The sequence below is a fragment of the Oryctolagus cuniculus genome, chromosome 5 (assembly GCF_964237555.1).
Source record: "Oryctolagus cuniculus chromosome 5, mOryCun1.1, whole genome shotgun sequence".
In the NCBI taxonomy this organism is placed as follows: domain Eukaryota; kingdom Metazoa; phylum Chordata; class Mammalia; order Lagomorpha; family Leporidae; genus Oryctolagus; species Oryctolagus cuniculus.
The window spans coordinates 10,438,309-10,464,530 of record NC_091436.1 but is presented as its reverse complement, the minus strand read 5'-3'; the positions used below and the strand labels follow the sequence as shown (position 1 = coordinate 10,464,530).

Genomic DNA, 26,222 nt, shown 5'->3' with positions numbered 1-26,222 from the left:
TACACAGTGAGAGAGAGAGAGAGAGAGAAAGGTTCACTCCCCAAATGGCCGCCGCGGCCGGGCCGGCGCTGCACTGATCCGAAGCCAGGAGCCAGGTGCTTCTTCCTGGTCTCCCATGTGGGTGCAGGGGCCCAAGCACCTGGGCCATCCTCCACTGCCCTCCAGGGCCACAACAGAGAGCTGGACTGGAAGAGGAACAGCCGGGACTAGAACTGGCACCCATATGGGATGCCAGCGCCGCAGGCGGAGGATTAACCTAGTGAGCCACAGCACCGGCCCCTTCATAACCTTTTTAAAAAAAATGTTTGAGGACAAAGACTCGGTCTTCGAGTTTTCTTATTCTCTAGGAAAGTGTCTCTCACACTGACCATCCCCACGTGCTTTTTTGCATATTTGTCACTAATGGCAAAAATAAGAACCTAGCCTTAGTTTTGCCACAAATAAATGTGTTACTTTGGACAAATAATAATTCTGCATCTCGATCCTTCCCAGTTGTCACTCACGTGGCTGGCAGCATCAGGAGGTCTGTGCAGGACCGCCACACACTGCCACACAGGTTCCACACTGACACAGCCCTGGTCCTGTGCCTTAGTTCTCACAGAAGCAGAAACCTCCGATCAGCTAGGTCTGAATTTTTATTTCCAAACTATTTTGGTAAAAGTTCATTTTCAGAAGGGTTCGAAAGGCTTTTCTCTAAAATAAACTAGATGCCATCTGAAATCTTCCTTTCTCTTTTGCTCATTAGCTGTGTCATGTAAACTGAGCAAAGTCAAACCATGAATGCCATTCAGAACAGCCAGTTCCCCAGTGGTGGTCGCGGCACTGCCGTTGTGGGGGAGCGGCTTGAATGCCGGATGTTGTCGGCCCACCAGCTAGCGAGCCAGGCCAGGGTTCGGTGTCCACTCCCCTAAGTCTAGACGCACACTCTTGCTGTTGACTTGAGCCGAGTCCTCTCGGTAAGCACGGTGAGATGCGGCTGCCATGCGCAGTCTTTGCCTCTGCTCCGGACGCTTTGCATGGTGGGGTGACAGCTTCTTGTTACTTTAAATCAGCAGTGTGAGACGAGCGGAGTAATCGGATTTCATGTTTGAAATTTTGTGCATTTTTGTCTTGCTAATGTTAGGAAAAAATTAATTGGATCATCCCGTTGCAATAGGTGTTCTAGTGTAATCAAGTCTCCTTTTGTTACAAGGTTGAAGCATGAATTTTTCTTGGATTGATAATGATCATGCATTCATCAAGACCTCGAAATTAGGGGGAGGTCAGGAAAATTTACAGTACAAATGAAAAAAAAGAAGTAGCATAAAGCAACTTTGACCAGTGCAAGGCTCGCAATTTCGTTTGCTCATTAACATCAGCATCTAGGAAGGACAAGAGCTCCTCTCCCCTGGGTGCAGAACTAAGCGAGTGGTCCCCGTAGCAGGTGCTGTCACTGCCGCAGGTCATGACTGTGGTAGTCTTAGATGGCAGTAGGCGAAGCACGTGGATGCACAGCTTAATGCAAAAGTCTGTTTATAGGGAGATTATCGACTGAATCAAGCTTCGCACATCTGTAAGGCCCCGCCCAGGTAGCCTCTCACTGCTCAGGTGAGCAGAGGAAGGGTGTCCCGTGTCCCGTGTGCACAGGCGCAGGGCACGCACGTGCTGGTGCTGTGCACAACGCGGATTTCCAGCTCTCGGCCCCTTCCTTTCTTCCGTGAAGCTCTGCTGTTTTATACTAAAGCTGGCTGTCCGGTCGAGCTAGCACCTTTGTGTAGACACACGTTAAGGCCAGGCTGTTTTGTTGTTGCTTATCCCTTTTTAAGGAATACATTTGAGTGTCTTTGTATTATGGTAGTAAAATTAGGCCTATAAGGCAGTATGATAATGTAAAGGTGATCACACTGATAAAAAAATCATTCTACTATTAGGACAGGCTTTGCCTGGTCGTCGTCAGGTCTGTCCACCCACCGTCAGCGCTGTGTGCACAGCACCTCCCCAGGATGCACGAGCTCTGTAGTGCGCCCTTTTCACGACGAGGAAGCCGAGTGTCGCAGTGACGAGTCACTCTCCGGGGCGCATGCGCCCAGGAGCTGCTGGTGATGCCCTGCTCCACGGGGCCCCTCTTCCTTACCAGCTGCCCTTGTATCAAATATTGGCGCCTGACAGTGCCATCTGTCCCCAGAGTCTTGATGTTGGCCTTGGTCCCTGTTGACAACGCTCAGCTGCTGCCCGTGCACTCTGTGGTTGGCACTGCCCCACTGTTCTTCAGGGTCCTCGTCACCATGTGACGCTGCATTCTTCACTTGCCTGCTTCCTGCCACCTGCGTGGACGCACGGAGCCTGGCGTGGACGGGCCTCATCACGCACGCTTTCTCACGGGAATCGCTCTTCTAAGACGGTGATCCAGAGACACCGGCGGAGCCTCCTGACCCTGCCTGGGAGGCCCCAGATGTTGGGCAGACTGCTCAGTGCCTGAGAGTCCTTTCTGGTCTCCTCTCAGGCAGGTGAGAGCAAGGGCAGTGTTTGTGTTTGTGTTTCTGTGCTTCTGTGTCTTCTGCATTGAACTTGCATTACCTCATTTTTAAAATTTTAAGAGAAAAAAGACGATCTGAAGTGATAGTGTAACATCGAGTAGTAGGCCTTTCCCTCCCAGGCTGCGAACTTTGTGTAGTATTGCTACTTTGTTTACATTTTAAAGAATTTTTTGAAGTGCATGTTGATCTCAGAAAAGTAAAGTATCTTATATATTAGTTCAAAAAACCAAATTATCTCCAGTCTCACAAATAGTGGGATCCAGTGCCACTGGGGTCAAGCAGCTTCATCTGGACCCGTGTTTGGGACCTTCTTAACTGTGATCAGTTTCCCTGCTGGAAAGAGTAGCATTTATTTTATTTTTAAATATTTGTTTATTTAATTGAAAGATTTACAGAGAGGGAGAGACAGAGAGAGAAAGAAATCTTCCTTCTGCTGGTTCACTCCCCAAGTGGCCACAACAGCCAATCTGAAACCAGGATTCAGGAGCTTCTCCCGGGTTTCCCACCTGGATTCAGGGTCTCAAGTGCTTGGACCCTCTTCTGCTGCTTTCCCAGGCACATTACCAGGGAACTGGATGGGAAGTGGAGCGACCGGACCTCAAACCGGTGCTCATGTGGGATGCCCGAGGCACAGGTGGCAGCTCTTACCTGCTGCACCACAGCACCGGCCCCAAGAGTAGCATTTACAGTAGGTCTGGGGGGCTGGCGCTGTGGTGCCGCAGGTTAAAGCCCTGGCCTGCTGTGCCCACATCCCATATGGGCACAGTTCAAGACCCGGCTGCTCCACTTCCAATCCAGCTCTCTGCTATGGCCTGGGAAAGCAGTAGCAGATGGCCCGAGTCCTTGGGCTCCTGCACCCACATGGAAGACCTGGAAGAAGCTCCTGGCTCCTGGCTTAAGATTGGCACAGCCCCGGCTGTTGCAGCCAACTGGGGAGTGAACCATCAGATGGAAGACCTCTCTGTCTCTGCCTCTCCTCTCTCTGTGTAACTCGGACTTCAAATAAATAAATCTTTAATATGTGTGTGTGTGTGTGTGTGTGTGTGTATGTAGTAGGTCTGAGTGGACAGAGAAGTTAGAAGAACTTTTTTTTACACACAGAAAGGATCTTACTTAAATATGGTAACTAGCAAATAAGTACATGAAAAACTCCTCAAAATCATTAGAATGACGGAAATGAAAATTAAAGCCCCAATGACTTCTACTACATAGCTATTAAAATGGCTAATTTTTTTTAAATTGGTAACATCCAGTGCTGGCAGTGACAGAGAGAACTCTCATGGTATTTGGGAAAATGCACAATGTTCCAAAGCCTAGTTTCGCAGAGTTGAACACACGTTTGCATCCCAGCCAGCAGAGAAGTGAAGCCTCTGTCCTCACAGAGAGCCACGCACACGGTTTCAGTAGCTCAGTTCGTACTTGCCAGAAACTAGAAACACTGTTCACAGAGGGGAACACTACACAGCAGTCAGAGGGACACCCCCGATCCATGCCACCGTGCCGACGCCGTTCTAAAGCTTGACGCCTCAGGCCGCGCTATGTGACACTGGGTGTGACGTCACCAACAAGCAGGAGGGCAACGGGGCTTTTTGTCGTGACAGAAATATTCTGGAACTCAGTTGGGCTGGTAGCTACAGGACTGTGTATTCCTGTTACTGTGTATAAATTGCGTCTTAGTAAACATGGTTTAATATGTAGCAACTGCTATAAAATAGGAAGAACAGAAAGGCTGGCTAAAAACCAAGAGAAGTGCATGATTAGCCCTAATTTACAGATTTATTATCGTAGTATGTAGCCAGTTATACATCTCATGTCTTCTACCCAGGGTAAAATGTCTGGTTGGTGCTCTGTATAGAGAACAGTGTGCACCTTGCGTGTCGAGTCGTTCCTTAGCATAGCATTGTTGAGTGATGGAGACTGAGAAGCGGAATTTCCTATGAGTGGAAGCATTTACTGGCTTAGTAGAACAATAAACTTGAAGTTCTGATTGGTTATGATGAGCAGATTTCAGTATTCCGGAGTCAGGTACAGAATTCCTTATGATCCTCCTGAGATCCTGCCCCCTCTCTGGGGTGCGAGGGTCCAGCTCGTGGGGAGTTGAAATCTGAGTTCATTTGGTGACCAGTTTCCCGGAGCTGGAGAGCCAGGACGAGTCCTCTTGAAAACTGGGACTCCCGGCCTTGGCTGTGAGCGCCGTCCAGCTGAGGTGGGCTGGCCAGGCATCTGCTGCCTGCATTGTGCTCAATGCGGCGTCCATCTGTTTTCTGTCAGAGCCAGTGCCAACAAATTACTAATCTATTAGAGAAACATGGAAATAAGACTGCACTTCTCATTCCTGGCTTTTCCTCTCCTATTTTGCTTGGCTTATCTATTTGGTCTTTGTTTATTTGGGGGAGAAAGCTGTGCTATGGGCAAGGGGGTGGTGGAGCAAGTGAATCCTTTTTTGCCCCATGCACACATTTTTGTCCCCAAAGATAGATTGATAGATAGATTTATTTATTTATTTATTTATTTGAAAGAGTTACAGAGAGGTGGAGACAGACAGAGAGCGAGCGAGCAAGCGAGTCCTCCATCCGCTGGTTCACTCCGCAGATAGCTGCAACAGCCGGAGCTGTGCCAATCTGAAGCCAGGAGCCAGGAGCTTCTTCTAGGTCTCCCGCGTGGGTGCAGTGGCCCAAGGACTTGGGACATCTTCTACTGCTTTCCCAGGCCATAGCAGAGAGTGGGATCAGAGGTGGAGCAGCCAGGACTAGAACTGAAACCCATATGGGATGCCGGCACTGCAGGCTGCAGCTTTACCTGCTACACCACAGCGCCGGTCCCCTTCCCCCCTTTTTAAAAAGGTGGCAGGAAAGCCAGCGCCATGGCTCCATAGGCTAATCCTCCGCATGCGGCGCCGGCACCCTGGGTTCTAGTCCCAGTCGGGGCGCCGGATTCTATCCCAGTTGCTCCTCTTCCAGGCCAGCTCTCTGCTGTGGCCCGGGAAGGCAGTGAAGGATGGCCCAAGCGCTTGGGCCCTGCACCCCATGGGAGACCAGGAGAAGTACCTGGCTCCTGGCTTCGGATCATCGCGGTGCGCCAGCCGCAGCGGCCATTGAGGGGTGAACCAGCGGAAAAAGGAAGACCTTTCTCTCTGTCTCTCTCTCTCGCTGTCCACTCTGCCTGTCAAAAAAAAAAAAAAAAAAAAAAAAAAAAGGTGGCAGGAAAAGGTGCTGTGAGTGGTGCTGTTCTGATGGCTGATGGCGAGAGCAGCCCTGCACCTGGCACTGCTCTCGCGCCTTCCCTCCTGCCCGTTCTGCCCACCACACTCCAGGTGAGAGAGCTTGGCTGACCTGTCCGGGGTCATGCTGGCCAGTGTCAGCACCAGTGTGCGGACCCAGATCCTGAAGCCTATGTCTTCCTCCTTCACTGCCTCTTAAGCCGTTTTAAGCCTTTCAAAGTCATTTTTATCCAAGCATGTGAGTTTAATGAGGAAAGTCTTTAAAGTTTCAAGGAAAAGAAAAGGGAACGTTATGTTTCTTCTCTGGAATAGAAGTCTTTATAATTAGAACAGATCCCTTAATGTGTGCTCTTAGTGCCAGTCTGTAGAATCGACCCAGCTGATTGGAGGAAAATAGGTCGAGACCCCAGCACTCTGTGTGCCTTTCTAAGTGCAGGTGCATGGCCGCTGGGCTCCAGCAGTGCCCCTCCCCCCACCCGCCCACGCCCAGCTCCTCTCTCTTTAGTGCGTAACCGGAGTGAGAGACTGAAGGAGGCTCCAGGGAACTAGGCGTCTCCATCCTCTCTCCTTCACGTTCACTAAAATAGAGCCCCTGACTGCCTGTGAAATGCGAGGGGCAAGCACCCAGCCCACAGCATGTCGGGTTCCCTAGAAGCAGAGTTCAACAGGATCGGCAACCCCTTTTGCTAATACAGTCACTGGGTCTGAATGCTTGTTTTCTAAAACAAGATTAAAGTGTGATTTCATTTCCTTCGAAAGCGAAGGGCACATGTGTTTTCACGGATAAAGGCTTCTTACCACATGAATCACTCACCGAGTGTAGGGGAGGGTGGAGAGGCAGCCCAGAGCAATGGCGCGAATATGTGAATTAATTGCTTGTGCATGCAAACTATGAATGAGTCTGTTTGTTTTTAGTAAGAGCGAGAGCCAGAAAGGAGCCCTGGGTTTCACAGATCCGCTCAGCTCGCCTGGAAGTGAGGGGATGTGAGGTCAGGGAGGTGGGGTCTCAGTGCTGCCAGCAGAGAGGAGCGTGGGCCGGGCCTGGCGCAGCGTGGGCCGGGCCTGGCACAGCCTGGCCCGCCCAGGGTGTGCTGCTGAGAAGTGTGACAGAGAACAGACGGTGTCCCGTGGGATGGCGCTTCAGAAGGCGGCTGTGCGGTGTTTGCTGGAGGACTTGGAGCGGATGAGCAGCATCAAATGCCTTGGGTTTTTGGTTCACTCGTTTTCTTACCTTTACTTGAAGGCAACATGCGGTTGACTCTTCCTGCCAGATACCACCCGCAGGCAGTGTGCCTTCTCGAAGAGGTGGTGAAATCTAAGGAGCTGGCAGAGACCGGCCGGCACGCTCCTCCTCGGGGCTCCTAGGCTCTCCTCTGCGGCTCTTCCCCTGTCTGCCTCAGTTTCCCAGGCCCTCGGGTCTGCCACTGCCTCAGTTCATGAAGGCTCCCAAGGCTGGTTTTCAGGGCGAAGGAAGCTGCCAGCTGGAGCGGGTCTCCCTCTGGCTCGCCTGGGTGGGTGCATACCAGGGGCCCACAAACTCGCACCCACTCCAGCCCTCCCCTTGCTCTGTACATCAGGCCCAGAGCTAGAGCAGAGCAGGCCCATGGCCCACAGAGCCCAAAATATCTCTCCTGTGGCCCTTCAAAAAGTGCGCTGGGCCACAGGCCGCCATCCAGCCCCCTCCACTGCTGCCAGTAGCAGGTGCCTCCTGTGGGAGTCGGATCCCGGGACTCCGGCAGCGCGCTCAGGAGATGTTGAAAACCTGCTGAATTTCCTGCAGTGTGTAGGTGAAAGTGCTTTCCGTGTGCGAGTTTAAGAAGCCCGTGTTGACAGTCTCAATGACACTATTATGCAGTAAGCTTTCTCTTTGGTGTGAACGAGGCCACAGAGGCTGGTGTGGCGAGCCTGACTCTGAGCTGCACCCAGCACCTGCCGAGGCCGGAGCCCGAGGAGCAAGGGCTAAGTGAGATTCTCGCCTCCCAAGTGAGGGTTGTGGCCCTGGGTACTTGGAAGCTCCAGGTGAGGATGAGGTGAGTCAGTACTGAGGACCTGGGGCGGAGCTTAGTGCGGAGGAAGTGGCACTCGATTGGTGCTGCTGTTCCTCATTCAAACCTGTTTCCACTGGATCCCCTTGAGAAGCCTCTTCCTGGAGCCGTGGCACACAGGCCCTGCCAGGCCTGGCCCCCACCTCCGCCCCCGCAGCTCCTCGGCCAGTGCTGCTCCCCGCTCTTTCTCACTCACCTTCCCATAGTGGAACCCCGCGTGTCCTACCTGGTACTGAGATATGTGACACACCTACCACTGGATCCTAACAGGTGGACAGCATCAGAGAGGATTGTCTGTTCTACAGAAACTGGAACAAAGAAAGGTGACAGCAGGTCGCCCAGGGCCCTCCGGGTCAGTAACTGGGCAGAGAGCCCTGCAGCTCCAGGGCTTCTGGCCCCAGAGCCTGCCCTGCTGGGTGGGGCTCGAGCTTTCTCAGAGAAGTGACCCCTGAGCGCCCAGGGTGACCCGTGCTTCCCAGTCCCGGCCAGGCTGCTTCTTGCTCTCTTGCCCTGTAAATAGGCAGCGCGTTTGATTCATTAACTACAAGGGTTCCAGACTCATTTTACTAGAGCCACCCTGATCTATGAGATCCTGGCTTCTCATATGCAAATGGAGTCTTGGAGGTGTCTGTTTCATGGTTATCTGGAGAAATGAAGGAATTCGCGGAGGCAAGCACTCAGGTGTCTGTAGCACACGCCGAGGTGTGGCAGTTAGTATCGGCTGCCGTTGTTGAACTGGTACCATATTTACACGCATGCAGTTGGAGTACAAGGTGTGGAAAGGAAGGGAAGGGAAGTCAAAGCAGTGAAATAGCTGGAGCCCTTGCTGCTGCCAGTCTCCTCCATGAGCGTGCGCCCCGGGCGAGCACGGACAGGAGGCTGTGGCGGTGGCTGCTCATCTCCGCCGCCGGCCCTGCCTGCCTCCCCTTTGCCGGCCACCATTGCCAGGTGCCTTGCCTTGTTCACAGGCTTGACACTGAGCATAAACCAGCCACTGAACCAGTGCTCAAGCCAAATTTTTCAAAAGGTTGTTCCCAACTCCAGAGAAAGCTTGTTGACCTCACGTCGGTCTCCCGCGGGCTGGGAAGGGTGGGCTGTGTGGCCTCTGTCTCCCCTGTTGTCTCTCTGAGCCCCTCATCTTCACTGTTGGGTGTAGCAGGGCTGTCATAGAGCCATCTCAGCTTGTCCTCACCTGAACACACTTTGGTTGGGTTAAAATGGAAGAATGTGAGGTGTGGCAGGTTTCAAAGCAGCCGTCGGTACCACCATCCCTTGTCTACTGATCGGCTGCTGTTTGTGTTAGCTTGGCTTTCCCCTCAGCCTTGCAGAGCCCCTGTGGGGCTCCCTGTCCCTGGCTCGCCGGCAGGGCCTGTGCAGTGCACAGAGAAAACGCACCCACCAAGAGGCTGATAAGGATCACGATATTCACAATATTGGCAAAAAGTATTTCCGCTGAATGTTTTCACGAGTGTAAAAATGAAATAAAAGGCTTTAATTTCTGTTTGCTTTTTGTTTAGGTAACTACTCCAGACCCCCAACGTATAGTGGGGTGCCCGGTGCAAGCTACAGCGGCCCAGGGCCCGGTATGGGTATCAATGCCAACAACCAGATGCATGGACAAGGGCCGAGCCAGCCATGTGGTGCTGTGCCCCTGGGACGAATGCCATCGGCTGGGATGCAGAACAGACCATTTCCTGGAAATATGAGCAGCATGACCCCCAGTTCTCCTGGCATGTCTCAGCAGGGAGGGCCAGGAATGGGGCCGCCAATGCCCACTGTGAACCGTAAGGCACAGGAGGCGGCCGCAGCAGTGATGCAGGCTGCCGCAAACTCAGCACAAAGCAGGTATGCCACTCAGGACCGTGCCCTGCAGATGTTCTGTGTGTCTACGTGTGAGCGTGTGGTGAGCGCCCGGCTGCACTGTTGCCCTCGCGTACGCCAGAGGGGCTTGGCCGTGCTTGTTGTGTTAAATACGTTCTGGAACGCAGAGGTCTGGGAAGCAAGTGCCCGGCCATGTGTCGTGGCCCGTCCCGGAAGGCAGCTGAGTGGGGGCACATCCCTGCGGGACGTGACTTGGAAGGTCTGAACCGTCCCTGCGAGCGCAGAGCAGAGCTGTTGCCCGTTGAGGTGGCTGTGTGGTTTCATTTAAACATGTCTTAGGCAGGCAGCACTAAAGCCTAAAATCTATTTAAAATCTGAATATTGGGGGAAAAAGGCACACTCACGCCCTCCCTTTTCTTGTCCCACCGTATGAGTCTGTTACAGAGTAGAAGCCTTGTGTGTGTGCACAGGGGTGTGCGTGTGTCTGTCCAAGTGTCCTGGGTGTCCCTCCTCAGCTTCCCAAATCAGACGGTGGCTAATAAAGCAGGACGACGCAGTAGAGCAGGACTTCAGCTGCAGGTCCTTGTTTTTAGTCCTGATTGTTTTATATTAGTTCTTAAGCACTTGACCCGTATAAAGTAGCCTACTTACTTAACAATTTATGAGTCAGAGGTGAGTAAGTTTTAAAACAAGTGCATACAAATATGTTTGAAAACAAAGTAAGTTCAAAGATGTATCTCAATGGCATCTCCAGAGGAAAACATAGAAGGTTCTTATTTTCTCAAAGGAAAATAAAAGCTGATGTGTTTGGGTGTGAATGCGTGTACACATGTGTGTGTGTGTGCACGTTTATGTGTGTGTTTACATGTGGCTCTCTGTTCCTTGTCCTCTGAAGCTGCTATTTTGAGAACGTAGGGCCCCCTCCAGCCTCATTGTTTGCTCCGAATGGTAACAGGTTTCGCCCTATCTCATCCACGGTACAGTTGCTTAGACCTGCTGCACCTGCGCACGCTTCAGGGCCCACCCTAATAAACCCAAGCAGGCCAGTGGGTTTGGCTGGTGCCATTCAGGTTCTGACTTAGTTCTAAATGAACTGGGTGGTGTTGGAGGTCACTCAGGACAAGCTGTTCTCTTCCCGTTCAGCTGAAAGTTTCTGACTGCATTTGGCACGAAGCCTTTGACGGTGACACTAGAAGATAGCCAGCGAGGCCCAGGCTGCTGTGTCTGGTTAGCAAGTCTCAGGGTGCCCCTGTCGGCGTCGCTCTGTGGACCGTCTTCCAGAAACCAGTGGACGAGTTCCCCTGCGCGATTCTCATTTTCTGTGTCTCATCAGCAGGCCCCTGAAAGCTTTGTCTTCACACTGCCCAGTTCAGCTCTCCAGCAGCTTAAACGGGCGGCTGTGTGTTTAGTTTTTGCTTGTACCAAAGTCACGGCTGTGTTTTCAGACTGGAACGTGGTAGACCAGACCCCAGATCCTCTCTCTCTCCTTGGCTCTGTCCCCCTCATTTTTTTTTTTTTTTTTAAGGAATCTTACACAGTTGCCCTACAGGCAGGCAGCCAAACCACACAGAGAGTTTGTCCTCCCCCTCCCCCAACCCCACCCCCTACCTGTAAGGCCAGACCTGTGCGTGCACAAGCATCGGCCTGTGCTGCGGGACGAATCTCCCATTCTACCTTAGGCCACCATGCGTTAGGTCTCCTGCTTCTCCCAGCCAGTCTGGGGTGGCGGGCGCCCCGTGTTTTCCCCCAGCACCCCACCTGTGGCAGCCCTCGAGCTCTCCTGCCACAGCAGCCTGCCCGGACAGGAAGGTGGCAGCATACCCCCGGCCTTTGCTCTTAAGCCGTTAACCAACCTATCTGGCCGCCAGAGGAGCGCCCATACCAACCCGAAGGAAAGCCTGTCTCCCGGGGGGCTGCCTTCTGCCCACCTGCATCGGTTCTGTTCTGTCTGAGTGGCACCTGGCTGCACCCCTGCATGCCACCCCCCAGGTTCTGTCCATGCATGGCTTCTGGCATGGCCACTTCCCTCGCACCCAATCGGGGAGTGTGAGAGCAGCGGCTCCCTGCTCCGGCCTCATTTCCTGCAGCGTGCTTGTCGTCTGTCCCGGAGCCTGTGTCGTTAGCGCTGTGTGACTCATTGCGGCCACCACAGTGGGCTGCTGCCACCCCTCCCTATCCTCACCCCCAAGTTCAGAGCGCAGCCCCTGCTGGGCCAGGACTCCGACACCGGCAAACAGAGGCACCTAGGAGGGGTGTGTGACAGCAACACCGAGCCATGGGCGAAGTCACACAGCTCCGTTCCTCCTTCTCCCCATGAGATCAGCAAAGGAACCCAACACAGAGGTGCCTTTCCAAACATGGCGTTGCTCTATTACCACCAGATTCAGCACAGGGGTTCCATACAGCAGCAAAAGCCTGTGTCTCCTTTCCCGCCGCGTCACCATAACGCCAGGCTCTGCACCGTTCTCGGTTAATGAGTGCCCCTCAAGCGTGTCCCTGTTGAGTGACTCAGCAAACAAAGATATTCATGTTGTTTCGCATGTGTTTGTGATGAGATGGTCCTGTAGCTCCGGTGGAAACGGGCCTCATCCTTACCTAGGGCGGAGAACAGACGGACGGCTGGTTACCTGTTACTCGGTACTGGTTAGGCAGGCCCGGCCCAGGGAGCGTCTTCATAGCTGCATTTTCAGTGCACACTTACATAGCACAAGCAAACTAGGATCCCGTGCCTGAGGGTTCTCCACCTGGAGCGACCAGTGCAGAAGCCTAGAACCACAGGCCTCGGTGAGCTCACGCGTGCAGAGAGCGGACAGCACGCTTACTCCGGAGAGCTTGGCTTCCGCTTTGCTGCGGTCCCTTCAAGGTCAGTGAGAAGATGGCCGCAGGGGACAAAGCAGTTGTCGGCACTAATCCCCAGGCGCTGCCCTCCACCAGCTCAGGGTCCTATTTAGACCTCAGAGCGGGTGTGGCCCTGCCTTGCCAAGACGCATTCAGCAGCTGTGTAAAATGAAGTTAAATGGCACGCATCTGAGTGACGTCTCTTCCACGGGGGCAGAAAACCAATGTCAGCTCACCAGCACGGGGAGACCAGCAGCCGGCAGCCCCCGCCTAGCTCCCTGAGGGGACGGCACCTCCTCCTTCATTAAAACAAGGAGATCCACGCTGGAGTCACTCGGCTGAGTCGTCGCACAGACCTGTGCCTGTTCGCCATGGACTTCGCCCTGCACGTCAGCACTATGCTTTCTACAAGGAGAGGAGAATCCGTTTTACTGCTGCTGTAGATCTCCCTTCGTTCAGCTCGAACCCCGCGTGACCTGCGGTGTCACCGGTTTTTCAAAGCAAGGCTGGCGTGGGAGGAAACGCACCTGTGCCATGTTCCAGCGTTGTTGGTCGAGCACCCTGACTTCAGCGGGCTTCGGCTTTGCTCGCCCGTGGCCGTGAGCCCGTGTTTTGGCATTTGTTCTTGTAGCTCTGTGAGGTGAAAGTTAGGCTGGTCATTTGCTGGGTGTCGGCTTCTCTTCTGGAAAAGAAGTGGTGGCCCAGACCTGGCCGGAGCCCACCACTCCCAGAGTCCCTCCCGGCAGTTCTTCCCCGAGCCTGTGAGAGAATCCGAAACACACAGATTCCTGACGAAGGTGCAGAGGGAGCGGCTGTGCGTGTGTGCAGTTGGACAGAAGTGGCCCACGCACGGTTACGTGCCCAGCTCTCAGCCAGTTTTTGAGTGCAAGGTAGTACAGAGGAGAACACACAGGACGAGCTGAATGTCAGCCGTTTTATGAATTCCTTTTTAAGAGTGGCCCCAGACAGGTTAGGCCTCCTGCTGTGTTAACTACGTCCCAGGGCAGGGGGAGGGGATTTTGTTTATTTTATTTTTTTTAAAAGATTTTTATTTATTTTAAAGGCAGAGTTATGGTCAGCACCGCGGCTCAATAGGCTAATCCTCCGCCTACGGCACCGGCACACTGAGTTCTAGTCCTAGTCGGGGTGCCGGATTCTGTCCCGGTTGCCCCTCTTCCAGGCCAGCTCTCTGCTGTGGCCCGGGAGTGCAGTGGAGGATGGCCCAGGTCCTTGGGCCCTGCACCCCATGGGAGACCTCGAAGCACCTGGCTCCTGCCTTCGGATCAGCGCAGCGTGCCAGCCGCGGCAGCCATTGGAGGGCGAACCAACGGTAAAAGGAAGACCTTTCTCTCTGTCTCTCTCTCTCTCTCTCACTGTCCACTCTGCCTGTCAAAAAAAAAAAAAAAAAGGCAGAGTTCTAGAGAGAGAGTGAGAGAAAGAGAGAATCTTCTACCCACTGGTTCACTCTCCAAATGGCTGAAATCTGAAGCCCAGAGCTTCCTCCAGGTCTCCCACATGAGTGGCAGGGGCCCAAGCTCTTGGGGCACCCCGATGCTCTCCCAGGCACATGAGCAGGGAACTAGACCAGAAGAGAAGCTGCTGGAACCAGCGCCCATGTGGGATGCTGGCGTCAGAGGCAGAGGCGTAGCCTGCCATGCCAGTGCTGGCCTCTGGACTTTTTGAGTAAAGAAATCCTTCATTTTGGTTGTCAGAGAGTTTACACAGTGAGTTTTTACTAGGTTAGCTGTGCAGAAATACCCAGTCAGTGAAAGTAAATGCCTTCCTTGTAAGTAAGTAGCGTCCGTGCGGAACCCGTCCCCTTTCACAGTGCTGCACGTGTTCCTCAGAAGGGGTGGGGCTGCGTTGACTCTGAAAGCCCGCTGATGTGTGACGCGTTCTGAAGTCTGGAGAGCTAGAGAGCTCTGGGCACTGGGCGCTCTCACTGGAAGCTGCTTCAGGGCTGCAGGTGGACGTGTGGGTCTCAGGCCTCAGGTGGGGAGGGGAGTGAGCGAGGAAGGCCAAGGTGTGCCAGAGGTCTAGGAGAGACCTGCGTTGCCAGGCAGCCCAGGTTACAGCAGTCGTTAGTGTTCTTGGGTGGCTGAGTCCTTGCCTGTAGCCTTAGTGGTTAAAGCACACATAGGCACACACGCACACACACAACATACAGTGACCCCCTCAGTGTGCTCTGTTTCCGTCCCCTTAGTAACCCTGGGTGGCGCCTGCTACTGCCCAGCTACTGCCCACGACTCTGCGAGACGTGGCTGATTCACAGTCTCCCACTGGCTTTGAGGAGGAAGTGTGACCTCACTGAACCCGCAGGCCTGACAAGCCCTAGACCCTTTTTTTTTTTTTAATTTTACTTTTATTTATTTGAAAGGCAGAGTTACGGGGGGAAGAGGGCTGAGGGGAAAAGAGGGAGAGAAGGAGACAGAGATCTTCCATCTGCTGATTCACCCCCAAAATGGTGGCAACAGCTGGGGCTGTGCTAGGCTGAAGCCAGGAGCCTGGAGCTTCTTCCTGGTCTCCCGTGTGTGTGTGTTTTAAGATTTTATTTTTATTTATTTGAAAGGCAGAGTCACAGAGGGCGGGAGGGAGAGAGGGAGAAACCCTCAAGCTTTAAGTGAGGTCTCATGGACCTACAGATTTGAATTCCTTAAGCTCCCTGCAGCCTCACCTACATACACTGTGATCAAGTCTTGGATGACTTGAGATTGTGTCCCAGTGCTGACAGAGACCCTTAAGGTAACCCTGTCTTCATCAGCATGGTTTCCAAAAGGAAGGGCTGTGGCTGCGGGATTGCACGCTCAGCGCCGAATCTCCTCCCACGGTGGCTGCTTCCTTGGTTGCTTTTTTTGGAGGGTACGGAGGTTAATATTTATTTTATTTATTTGAAAGGCAGTTAGAGAGAGAGGGAGAGACAGATCTTCCATACACCAGTTCTCTCCCCAAATGGCCACAATGGCTGGGACTGGGCCAAGCTGAAGCCAGGAGCTTCTTCCAGGTCTCCCACGTGGGTGCAGGGGCCCAAGTACTTGGGCCATCTTCTCTACTGCTTTCCCAGGGGCATCAGCAGGGAGCTGGATTGGAAGAGGAGCAGCCATACTCTAACTGATACCCATATGGGATACTGGCGCTGCAGATGGCAGCTTAACCCGCTACGCCACAGCACCTGCCCTGCTGCTTCATTTTATGGTACTGAAACTAAGACCTGTAGGTCACCCACTCAGGATTCACGGGGTTGGCAGCAGCTCCCTGTCTGCTCGCTAAGCTGCACTGTCTTTCTCTTGGCTCTGCTAGCCCAAAGGCAGTCTCGCTACTGGACATCAAACATTGCCAGCATCCTTGGGAGGCCCTGTCTGGTGCACTGAGATCCAAACTGGGTGGTCTTTGCTGACCTGCACAGTCCCAGGGACACTCCACGTGCTCCTGAGGAAGCTGCGTCTGGAGCCAGGCGCCTCGTGGGATACATGGCAGTTACCTGCTGGCCCCAGGAGGCTTTGCGTTTCCGCCTTTCGCCCTCCGCTGGCCTGCACCAGCCCCGCTTGCCCGTGAGGGAAGCAGACGGGCGTGCGTGGCTGCACGGCGCTGCCCCTGTGCTGCAGCTGTTGTGCCCTTGCTGGGTGTTCCCGGGGCCGCTGTGACCATCAGAAGGAAAACACTCGGGCTTCCTGGTTCTGATTCATGCCCAGGTTGCGGTTTGCCAGGAAGGACTTCTCTGTGCAGTTTCCCAGTGTGACACCACTCTGCTGATGCACTGGGAACGCTGGTGTGGAAGCCCAGGAATGCAGGCCGGGCAGCAGCACATCAAGGGACGGGGCAGGGACCTGGCCTCGGGGTCCCTGTGCAGAGGAGCAGGGAGCAGCTAGCAGGAGCCGAGACGCAGCCCTCTGCAGTTTGGGCTGTTAGATTTTAACGTAACGGCTACGACTGGGAAAGTCAAGTTACTGAAAGACAAAGAGAAGCAATTTCAAAGGCTTAGAGCTCTTATTTCCACAATTAAATGTAAGCCTTTGCATTACTAACTACTGTGCTTGCATTTTTAGCCCCTTTTTCCCTTCAAAATCTAGAATCAGAATGAATGTTATTATGTTGGGATTTTGATTATGATTCCAGTGAAATGTTGCAGAGTTACAAAACTATTATGGAAGCCATAAAGCACTTGTATAAGTCTTCAAATCAAATGGTAAAGCACTCATTCTCAAATAGACGGAGCTAGTTTAATTGTCCCAGTGTTCTAGGAGGCCACGTATGACACGTGCAGCAAACCTCTGGAGGACTGGAGTCCCCGGGACGTGCGTTTGCACTCCCTCTGCGGCCCAGAGCTCTGCCACAGGTGCCAGGCCAGCTCCTGGGTGAGCGTGGACAGGCAGACAGGCAGTGAGTGGGATTCCTGCTTCTGAGGAACACCGCGGACACCCGAGGGGAGAGCCACACTACACACCCTGGACGCTTTGTTTTCTCTGCCTTTGCCTGGTGGATGCTGGCGAGGAGCTGCGGGCTGGAGCTGCGATCCCGGCAGAGTCCAGAGGAACTCGGCTGTGCAGGGCGGGCACTGGCACTCGGGCTTTGAGGCCTGGGCACTCGTGGCCACGTTTGTCTCTGTAAACCCGTCCCTCTCTTCCCCCAGAGATCAGCGCCCCCTGCCCTGATTACTCAATCCCCAGTCCTCTGCCCCGCCTTCTCCTCAGTATGTCCTCTCTCCAAGGCCAGTCTGACCCCTGGCAGCTGGCCACTGCCTTCACCACTCCCATCGCGCCCAGTGGTGGGCACAGTGGAGGGAGGGGGTCCAGGCCTCTGGTCTGCGTGTCTGATCGCACACCCCACTCATCTCTCCTCGTGTGCTCGCACCTGGCCACCTGGATGACATAGCCAGAACCAGTAATATTCTAGTCCACCCATCGCGGAGAGTAATCAGCCACGCAGCCTGGCCAGCCCGGTGGTTCCACGTTGTGAAATCCCATGCTGATGGCGGGAAGCAGCAGAGGCCTGCAAGACTTTGAGGCTGACTCGGGAGGTCAGCAGGATTTCCGCGGCCCTGGGGTCTGACCACCTCATGGTGTTTTGTGCCGAAGACAGCGGAAGTTTCCCATTGGTGGAAAAAGCAGGACCTGTGCCTCGGGCAAAGTGTGGCTATTGGGGGAGTCTCGCAGGCGGTGCGGCAAAGCTCCCTAGGGCTGCCATGCTCGCCAGCGCCTTAGCATTGCAGCCGTAGGGCCAGGCCGGCTCGCTCCACATCCACCGCGGTGCAGATTTAGAAATCCAAGCCAAACAGAAAACAGCCGTGCTCGCATCAGGCCCTGTGCCTTGTCTGGAAAGTTACCTTGGACTGGATTGCCTGCAGTTGCTACAGTGCCCGCCAGGTAAAGCTGCGGCCGCAGCCTGGGCAGAGCAGCTGGTGAGGACGGAGGGAACAGTTCTACTCGGGTTTGTTTGTTTGTTTGTTTGTTTTTTTCCGTATCAAGTTAAGTCAGGACATCTCTGAGGATTCCAGGGGATTTTTAAGAATCAGACGTGACTGTGTTTGGTTCCTAGTCCAGTGGCTCTAGAGTAGCGCATCCTTTGTTAGGGAATAGTGCCGTGACACCACGGATGGGAGGGGGGCTCAGGAGCAGGTGAGGATCTATCTGTTCGGTGCAGTTAGGAAGGGGGCCCATCCATGGCAGCTGTACAGCTCCCCTGTGCCAGACCAGGGGACTGTGCCATTGCATCTTGTCATTGGTCCCGGAGCCCACAGAGAGCAGCGGGCACCTCCTGCAGGCAAGGACCGCCACCATCGGTGGCGCTCACCCAGGCCTCACCGGAGGCAGCCAGTGTGCACTGGAGCAAGACGCCTTCCGAATGCTCAGGCTGAGCTGAGTGACTGCCAGGGAGCAGCGCGTGACAGCGCGGCGGTGGCTGCACCAACACAGTCCACCCGAGGACCAGGAGGGCGTCCTTCGTGGCTGGACACCGGAATCCGCGCTGCGGACGTGCTGCTGCCTTTTCCTCACGCCCTGGCGAAGTGTCTCTCTGTCGGGATCCTGGGGCTCCATTTATTCTCGCGATTGCTTTGAGACGTGGGGATCGGTCGGCTGCTTTAGGAGCAACTAAAACTGATCAGTGCACTGAGACCAAAGGAAGGCGCAACAGGCTGGCAGCAGCCATGAGCGCCGGAAACAGAGCTGCTGATGAGGAATCGCAGAAACCGGAACAGAACACGCCGTCTGCTCGCTCGGGCCAAGGCGCAGAGGGCCAGGAGAGAGGCCCAGAGGCCCGCTGGAAAGCTCTCTCCTGAGAAGACACTCACGTCACCCACAGCCGCAGGAAAGCCGCGTCCCTCCCTGCCCGTTCCTACGGGGGAAAAACTACGACGTCAGCACACCTGCCAGCCGCCGCGGAGCCGGGAGTGACGGCGTGCAGCAGCCTGTCTGGCCCCGCACGCGCTGTTGCTGCCTTGAAGAGGCAGGGGTCGCAGCGAGGGTCGCAGCGAGGGAAGATCTCGGGGGAGGTCTAAGAAGTCTTGTCAAGGGCGTTCCCACGGGAGCAGGGCTGAAGCAAAGCTCCGCACCCTCTGCACCCATGTCCAGAGCCCCCTGCCTCTGCAGCCTTGCCATGCTGGTGCCGGTGCCAGGCGCCTGTTGGGCTCCCCGCAACTCTGTCTCTGTGCCTCTCTAGAAGTGAACAGGCATCCAGAGCCGAAGTGTGGCCCGTGCTGTGCGTGCTGGTCACCAGGAGACGGCGTGCGCAGCTCTCTGGGCCCTGCAGCGCCCTGTCGGCCTCACCACCTGCTGCTCTCCTGCTGCGTGCAGCACGGTGCTCGCAGCCCCGCAGTCTCTGGTCCCCACAGTCGGGCAGCCCTGCCTCCAGCGTAGAGAGCTCTCTCTACAGCATGCCTTTGGTGCCATTCCTCCTGCTGAAAACGCCCAGTCTCTCCCTGTTGCCCTCTGAAGCACGCGCCCCGGCCCCCCAGCCCCCTGCACTCTCACTTCTCGCGGGGCCCCTTGTGCTCTCCAGGAGGCCACAGGGCCCTTACACTTACCGCGGCTCTCCTCCTCACCCAGTTAATTTCCAGTGATCCTCAGTCTGGGGTGGGGGGTGAGGGAGCATTGTGCCTTCCACGCCGCTGGCTTACACGGTGCACCATCCTCTAGGCCATAGGCCCGGTCACGGCCTCATGCCCACTGCTCTGCTGAGCTGGGCTCTCTCTTGTCTTGGCCACTGTCCTTTTTTTATCTCTCTCTTTTTAAAATTATGATTGATTTATTTGAAAGGCAGAGTGATGGAGAGAGAGACAGAGAGCGTCCATCCATTGGCTCACTCCTCAAGTAGCCACAACCACCAAAACTGGGCCAGGCCAAAGCCAGGAGCCTGGAACTCCATCCAGGTCTCCCACATGGGTGCACAGACCCAAGTATGTGGGTCATCTTCCACTACCTTCCCAGGCACATCCACAAAGAAGCAGACGGGAAACAGAGCAGCCGGGACTCAAAGTAGCGCTCTGATATGCAAAGCTGCATTGCAGGCAGCGACCCGCTACTCGAGAACGCTGGGCTATTGGGCGTCTTCTTCCCCACTCTCTCTCTCTCATGCACACACACACCCCTCCCTCCTGAACTAAAATACCCATCTTGAACAAATGATTGTAACTACCAGCTAGGCAAACGGTGTTTCTGATTCATTGTAGTTGTTGCTAGCAGTCTCCTGAGTGAAAGGGAGAAATTGCATGTGGCTATGCATTTTTTTTTTTGACAGGCAGAGTTAGAAAGAGAGAGTGGCTATGCATTTTTACATGCTGTAAAATCTATAGTGTTTTAAATGAGTGGCATTTCTGATTGTCCTGTCTTCTGTTTAATGCCACAAATGCCACTTTGCTGTTGCAGGGCAGGTTCTGCGCCTGCCTGGGCCGCTGGCTGACTGGAGTCAGGTGCCTGGCCCTAGAATTGCTCACGCAGCGTAATAGAGACCTGCTGATGGGCCAGTCCCAGCAGCAATGGACGGGGCCTCCCAGCCTTCGTTTCTGTTTTGATTGTGGTGTTTGGGGGCATGCTTAGTGTCATCCCTCCTCAGCTGCCAGGTTTAAAATAACCTGCACTGAAGGGGTCCTTCGGAGCCCCCGTGTAATTCTGCTGGGAGACCTTGCACCAGTGGCTCACGTGTAGACAGCTTGTGTTTACAAAACATTTTCAACAGGGCGACCGCAGTAACGTGTGTACAGCCACGGCCCTAGGCAAATGCACTCACACGTTTGGCAGTAAGCGCTGCTGGAAGTGGGCCTGTCCGAGGTTCCGAGTTCCGGTTCTGGTAACGGTTGGGTTTAAGGGATCAGCTGCCCCAGAAGGCAGTGCCAGCCTGGTGTGCCTTGCCAGCGAGCTCGGGCTGATCCCCAGGCCAGACCTCATAGAGACAGTTGTGTGTGTGGCAGTCCTGCTCAGCTCTCCAAGCGGCGTGCATAGCCGTGTGTTCCTTCTGAGCGTGACGGGAATGACACGTGCAGGGAGGCACGGGGCTCTTCGGAGGGGAGCTTCCTCCGTGTGTCCTTGCCATGCGCACTCTGTAAAGTGGGCTCTGATCCGGGCTCTTCTGTGCGCTGCTGTGCTCAGAGAGCTGCACCAGAGCCCATCACTTGCACAGGAAGAACTCGCACTCCCCTGGCAGGGTTGTGTTGGTTGCCAAGAGCAAAGGCCGGGTGCTCTGTGTTAGAGAATGTGTTAGAGAAAGTGTTAGAGAATGTGTTAGAGAACTCCCGTCCACTGTTCCCTCCCCAGATGCCTGCAGCAATCGCAGTCACGAACCAGGAACCCAACACGTGGGCCGCGCTGCTGCCTCCCAGGGTCTCCATCAGCAGAAAATGGGAGTCAGGAGCCCAAGCCAAGAAGCAAACCAGACGCTAGAGTGTGGGATGTGGGCGTCTTCACAGCCATCTGTTTGTTTTTTTCAAGTCAACTTTTTTTTTTTTTTTTAACTTTATTTATTTGGAAGGCAGAGTTACAGAGAGGGAGAGGCAGTGACACAAGTTTTCCATATGCTAGTTCACTCCCCAAATGGCCACAGTGGCCAGGGCTGGACCAGACTGAAGCCAGGAGCCAGGAGCTTCAGCTGGGTCTCCCACACAGGTGCAGGGGCCCAAGCACTTGGGCTGCGTCTGCTGCTTTTCCAGGCACATCAGCGGGAGCTGCTGCTGCAGGTGGTGTCTTAACCCAGTGCGCCAGCCCGGCCCCTTAACCAGCGTCTTAACTGCTAAACAGCCCTGAAAGTCTGTTTTAAGACAACACAATCATTGTGATCTTGTACTTTTTTAATGTGAATTTTTATTTGTTTTCCTTTTCTTTAAAAATTAGAGACAGACAGAGCTTCCATCTACTGGTTCACTCACCAAATACCTGTAGCAGCCGGGGCTGGGCCGGGCTAAAGTCAGGAGTCTAGAACTCCATCCGGGTCTCTGCTGTGAGTGGCAAGGCCATCTGCGGCCTCCAGCAGCACGAAGCTGGACTGGAAGCAGAGGAGCTGGGACTTGGCACGAGGCCCTCTGATGGGGGATGGGGGCCACTCCCACTGCCCCAAGCGCCCACCTCCACTTTCAGTTTTGTTATGGTTACTATTTTAGAAATGAATGGGCGTTCTTTCTGTGCTGAATACAAATTGGTGGGAAACTGAGTCCCCTTTCTGCCTTCCAAACCACTGGAAATGGTCGTTGTAACTTGGGGTTCACTTCTGGTCTTTATCTTCCCCAAAGCCAGCCCCCTGTTGACGGTTGAGCAAGTGGTGGTTGGGGAATCTTCAGGGTGAATGAAGGAAAACCCGCAGGAAAGTGTGTGTGTATGCAGTGAGACACGGGAGCCGGTGCTTCAGGGATAGGTGTTTGCAGGCCCCGCCTCTGAGCTCGTGGTTGGAACCTGGGTTTTGCCAGCAAGGACAGGCCCGACAGCCTGTGGTCCCCCCAAAGGCTGGCTGACGCGCATTTCTTGTGTGACCCTGCAGGCCGGCGTGTTAGAGTCTCCAGCTCCCACACCACTCTTTGCCACTGGGAAGACGGGCACCGTGCACCGCGGGCCGGGCAGCACGCTGGGCCAGGAGCACGGCCACGCACCATCACGCCTTCCCGGCAGGCCAGCACAGCCGCAGCACAGAAGTTCTTGTTTTAAAGAAAGGGTTTATTTATTTATTAAGAGGCAGAGCCGCAGAGAGAGAGGTTCCGTATCCACTGGTTCACTCCCCAAATGGCCACAGTGGCTGGAGCCAGGAGCTTCTTCTGGGTCTCCGCGTGGGTGCGGGGGCCCAAGCACATAGGCCATCTTGCACTGCCCTCCCAGGCATAGCAGAGAGCTGGATTGGAAGTGGAGCAGCCAGGACACAAACCAGCACTGACATGGGATGTCGGCGCTGCAGGCAGAGGCTTAGCCTACTATGCCACAGCACCAGCCCCAACGCAGAATTAATCCTAAGTGAGTACCAAACTCCCCACCCCCGCGATGCACCGCACAGTCACCACCACGGCTGTGCACCGAGGCACTGTGGAGTCAGGGCAGCGGTCAGCAACCCTAGCCAGAGGCCCATAGGGGCTGCCTTCCTTTCCTTTCCAGGGCCACCCCACGTCGCTGGCTTCCGTATTGGAAGTATTGGAAGTGCTCCCCTCTTTCGGTGTGCATTTTCCTGTGTGTGTTGTTTTTTTTTTTAATTTTTATTTTTTGTTGCTCTTGGTCCTTCCACGACATCAAAGGGCGATCTTCTCCTTGGCCCTCCTGATCCCATGGGGTATGGCCCGGGGCCAGCAGCAGCCGCGCCTGCTGCTCCCAGACAAGGCCCACGCTCCTTGCGGGGACCCCACCCGGCCCCAGATCGAGGCTGCTGTGCCCCTAGTACTTGTGCTGGGCGTGCTAGGACGTGCCCTGGGGTCGGTCAGGGCCGCCTCGGGGCTCCTGCGGCGGTGCAGAGTCTCAGCGCCCAGTGGAGCAGGGGGCGAGGGAGGCCTCTCCAGACTCAGCCCTCGGCCTGGCCCCCATTGCTGGGCCTCCCAGGATGGCCTCTGTGGGCGTGACCCCTCTGCTCAGCTGTGCAGGAGCCCTGCCTCCCTCTCTGCGGCTCCCTGCATGGAGCCTGGAAGACCCGCAGCACAGTAGCAGCCCCTTGCGGGGAGCGGGAGTCCATGACCCCATCGCTGCCCTCCTCCCCGTGTCCACCTCCCTGAAGTCTGAACTCCGCAAAGGCCAGAGCGGACGCAGAGACAGTGGTTCCTTCCATTCGAGCTCTGGGGAAACAAAGGCGTCTGGCAGGCTGCTGTTTGCGTGTGCTGTCTCTCCAGGGTCCATGTGCTAGAGAGCCTGGACAGGGCTGGCTAAGAGTAGACCAGGCTCGCCACTTGCCAGCTGTGTGGCTTTGGGCAACTTACTTAACCTCTCCGATTCTTGCATTATTTTATCTGTGAACATAATTCTACCTACCTTGCTCTAGGAATTTCAAAACATTAAATGTGTAAAGTTCCTAGAAATCACACCGCAGGTTTGTAAGCATTTAGTAAAGTGTTGATCAGCCTTTCCATGTTCAGATGTAAAAAACTGAGCCTCCCCACCCCCCACGGACCTGATTTTGTTCTCCAGTGACAGTGGAGGGGAGTGTGACTGACAGGTGAGACCCTGACTTTCTAAACCGCAGGTGTGTGTCACGCGAGGACCATTGCGTGACGGGACCAGCCCTGACACCCAGCGCGCTGGCTTCTAAGTCTTCCATCTTTGTTGTCACTTTATGGGTTTTCTTAAACCTGTAACAGCATCGGCATCATCTTGTGATTGCAGCGCTGAACAGTGAGTGCTAGCTTGGGGAGAATCGGAGGTTAGGCTGACCGATTCCGTCATTCCGTCCTCTGCCCGGGTTCTGTCCTGACTCTGCTACGCCCTCACCGTCCACAAGTGTGTTGAGGAGCCGTTAGTTACGTGTGAAACTGGACTCGGTAGAGGCTTAAAAAGATGACTGTCCCTTAGAATGCCTTTTTGCAGGGATAATGTTTTGTGTTGCAGTTTATTATTTTTTTTTTAATGACACAGAGAGAGAGAGAGAGAGAGAGATGGTCCATTCTCTGGTTCATTCCCCCAAATGCCCACAACAGCCAAGGCTGAGCCAGGCTGAAGCCAGGAGCCAGGAGCTCCATCCAGGTCTCCCACAGGGGTGGCAGGGACCCAAGCTCCAGGGCCATCTTCCGCTGCTTTCCCAAGCACATGAGCTTGGCGCTGGACCGGAAGTGCAGCGGCCTGGACTCGAACCAGTGCTCTGATGCGCGCCACCATGCCTGCCCGTGTGTATTTCTGTTAACAGGTGTTTCTTAGCCGCTGCCTAGTGCAGGGTTCACTTGGGCCCAGGCCATCCTCCCAAGAGGTGTACGTGCCCAGCGTGTGGCACTGGGGCCAAGCCCACCCGAAGACACCGCAGGAGCCGGCGTGGGTGGTTGGCACTTGCTTGGAGAGGAAGTGAGGAAGGAGAGCCCTCGCAGGGTGGGGGCGGCCGCTGGGAGGGGCCCTGGAGGGTGGATCCCAGCTGCCTGCGACGGAGGCAGACACAGTCCTCGACTTGGAGGCAGCCTTCCGGGAGACGTCCACTCTCCGTCAGGGAAGGGTGAGCCTCAGTGAGTTTTCGGCTAGAAACTGAAGGAGCCGCCCAGCTGTCCCGTCCATGCCGCGCTGCCCTGCTGGAGAGACAGCTCAGAAAGGAACCTCAGAGGCCCGAGTTGTGGCGGCAGAGCACAGGATGGCGGCAAGTCCAGAGCCACATCTGTCCTCGGGCCTGCGGCAGGGGGGTGGCGAGACACCCATGCGCCTGGGGAGCTGAGAACTGACGGCTGGAGTCACACTCGCTTCTCCCAGACCTGCAGTCATCCAGCCCCTGAAGAATGCTCTTTGCTGGCCCTCGTTGACTGTACAGAATTTCCCTGGAAGAAAGGAAAAGAGGCTTAAACCCCTGGTACTGTGACTTTTCAAATGGTTTCCCCACAGCCTGAACGCCGAGTCACTGAACACAGGCACACAAAGGGAGCAGCAGGTGTGTGGCTGATGCGACTTTTTGCAGAGGTTGACTGCTATCCTTGAGAGCCACGTGGAGATAGTGGGATGGGGTTGTGACTGACTGGGGACAGGTGCACGGAGCGGGGTCCCCTCCTCTTAGTGGCTGTGCTCCTATGATGAAGCATCACCTGCCCAAGCCTTGAGGAGCTCTTTGGAGAGACACTGTGCCCAGGGACAGCGTGATGCCGGTGGCAGAACCTCCTTGCCACTTGCCGGCCTCTCCTCCTGCACCGAGGTCTCCCTGGGAGAATTGAGCTGCTGTGTGGGCCCATCTCCCTCCCTCTCCCCAGTCTCGGCGCCAGTAGACAGGAAGTGACACTGGGTGACAGCATCTCCTTCAGATCAAGAAATACCCTTCTCTTTGCCAAGATAAGGGGAACTTGACCCTCAGAGAGCCAACAGGTGTCTGCACCTTGGCGGGGGCGGGGGCGGGGGCAGCTCCATGCGTCAGGAGCGTCTGCAGCTACTCCCAGCCACGGCCTGACCCTAGCAGAGAAGCCTGCCAGCAAGCTGTGCCGAGTTGATGTCCCACGGGTGTGGGGACACTGTGTTTTGTTAATGGAACCTAATTTCAAAAAGCTAAATAGGTTGAGAAGAGTCTTGGAAATGCTTTCTCACGTATTCATTGAATCGAAAAATTTAAGAATTTTTTTCTTAAATGCCATTCCCATAGTGCCCATTTGTTTTTCATTTCTTGACATCTGGTTTTGGATGTAAGGATACCTAGTGGTGTTAATAGAGTCAGACCTCTGAA

At 54.8% G+C, this 26,222-nt stretch overlaps 1 protein-coding gene across 21 annotated transcripts in view; it reads left to right on the top strand.

Annotated features, from left to right (window-relative positions):
• Positions 1–26,222, top strand: part of ARID1B (AT-rich interaction domain 1B) — a 449,775-nt gene that overhangs the window by 377,842 nt on the left and 45,711 nt on the right. For all 21 annotated transcript variants that reach the window (XM_051855227.2, XM_051855222.2, XM_051855223.2 and 18 more), the window contains one exon: positions 9,299–9,626. In XM_051855227.2, coding sequence (XP_051711187.2) covers positions 9,299–9,626 — 328 coding nt within the window. The remainder of the gene's footprint in view (positions 1–9,298; positions 9,627–26,222) is intronic.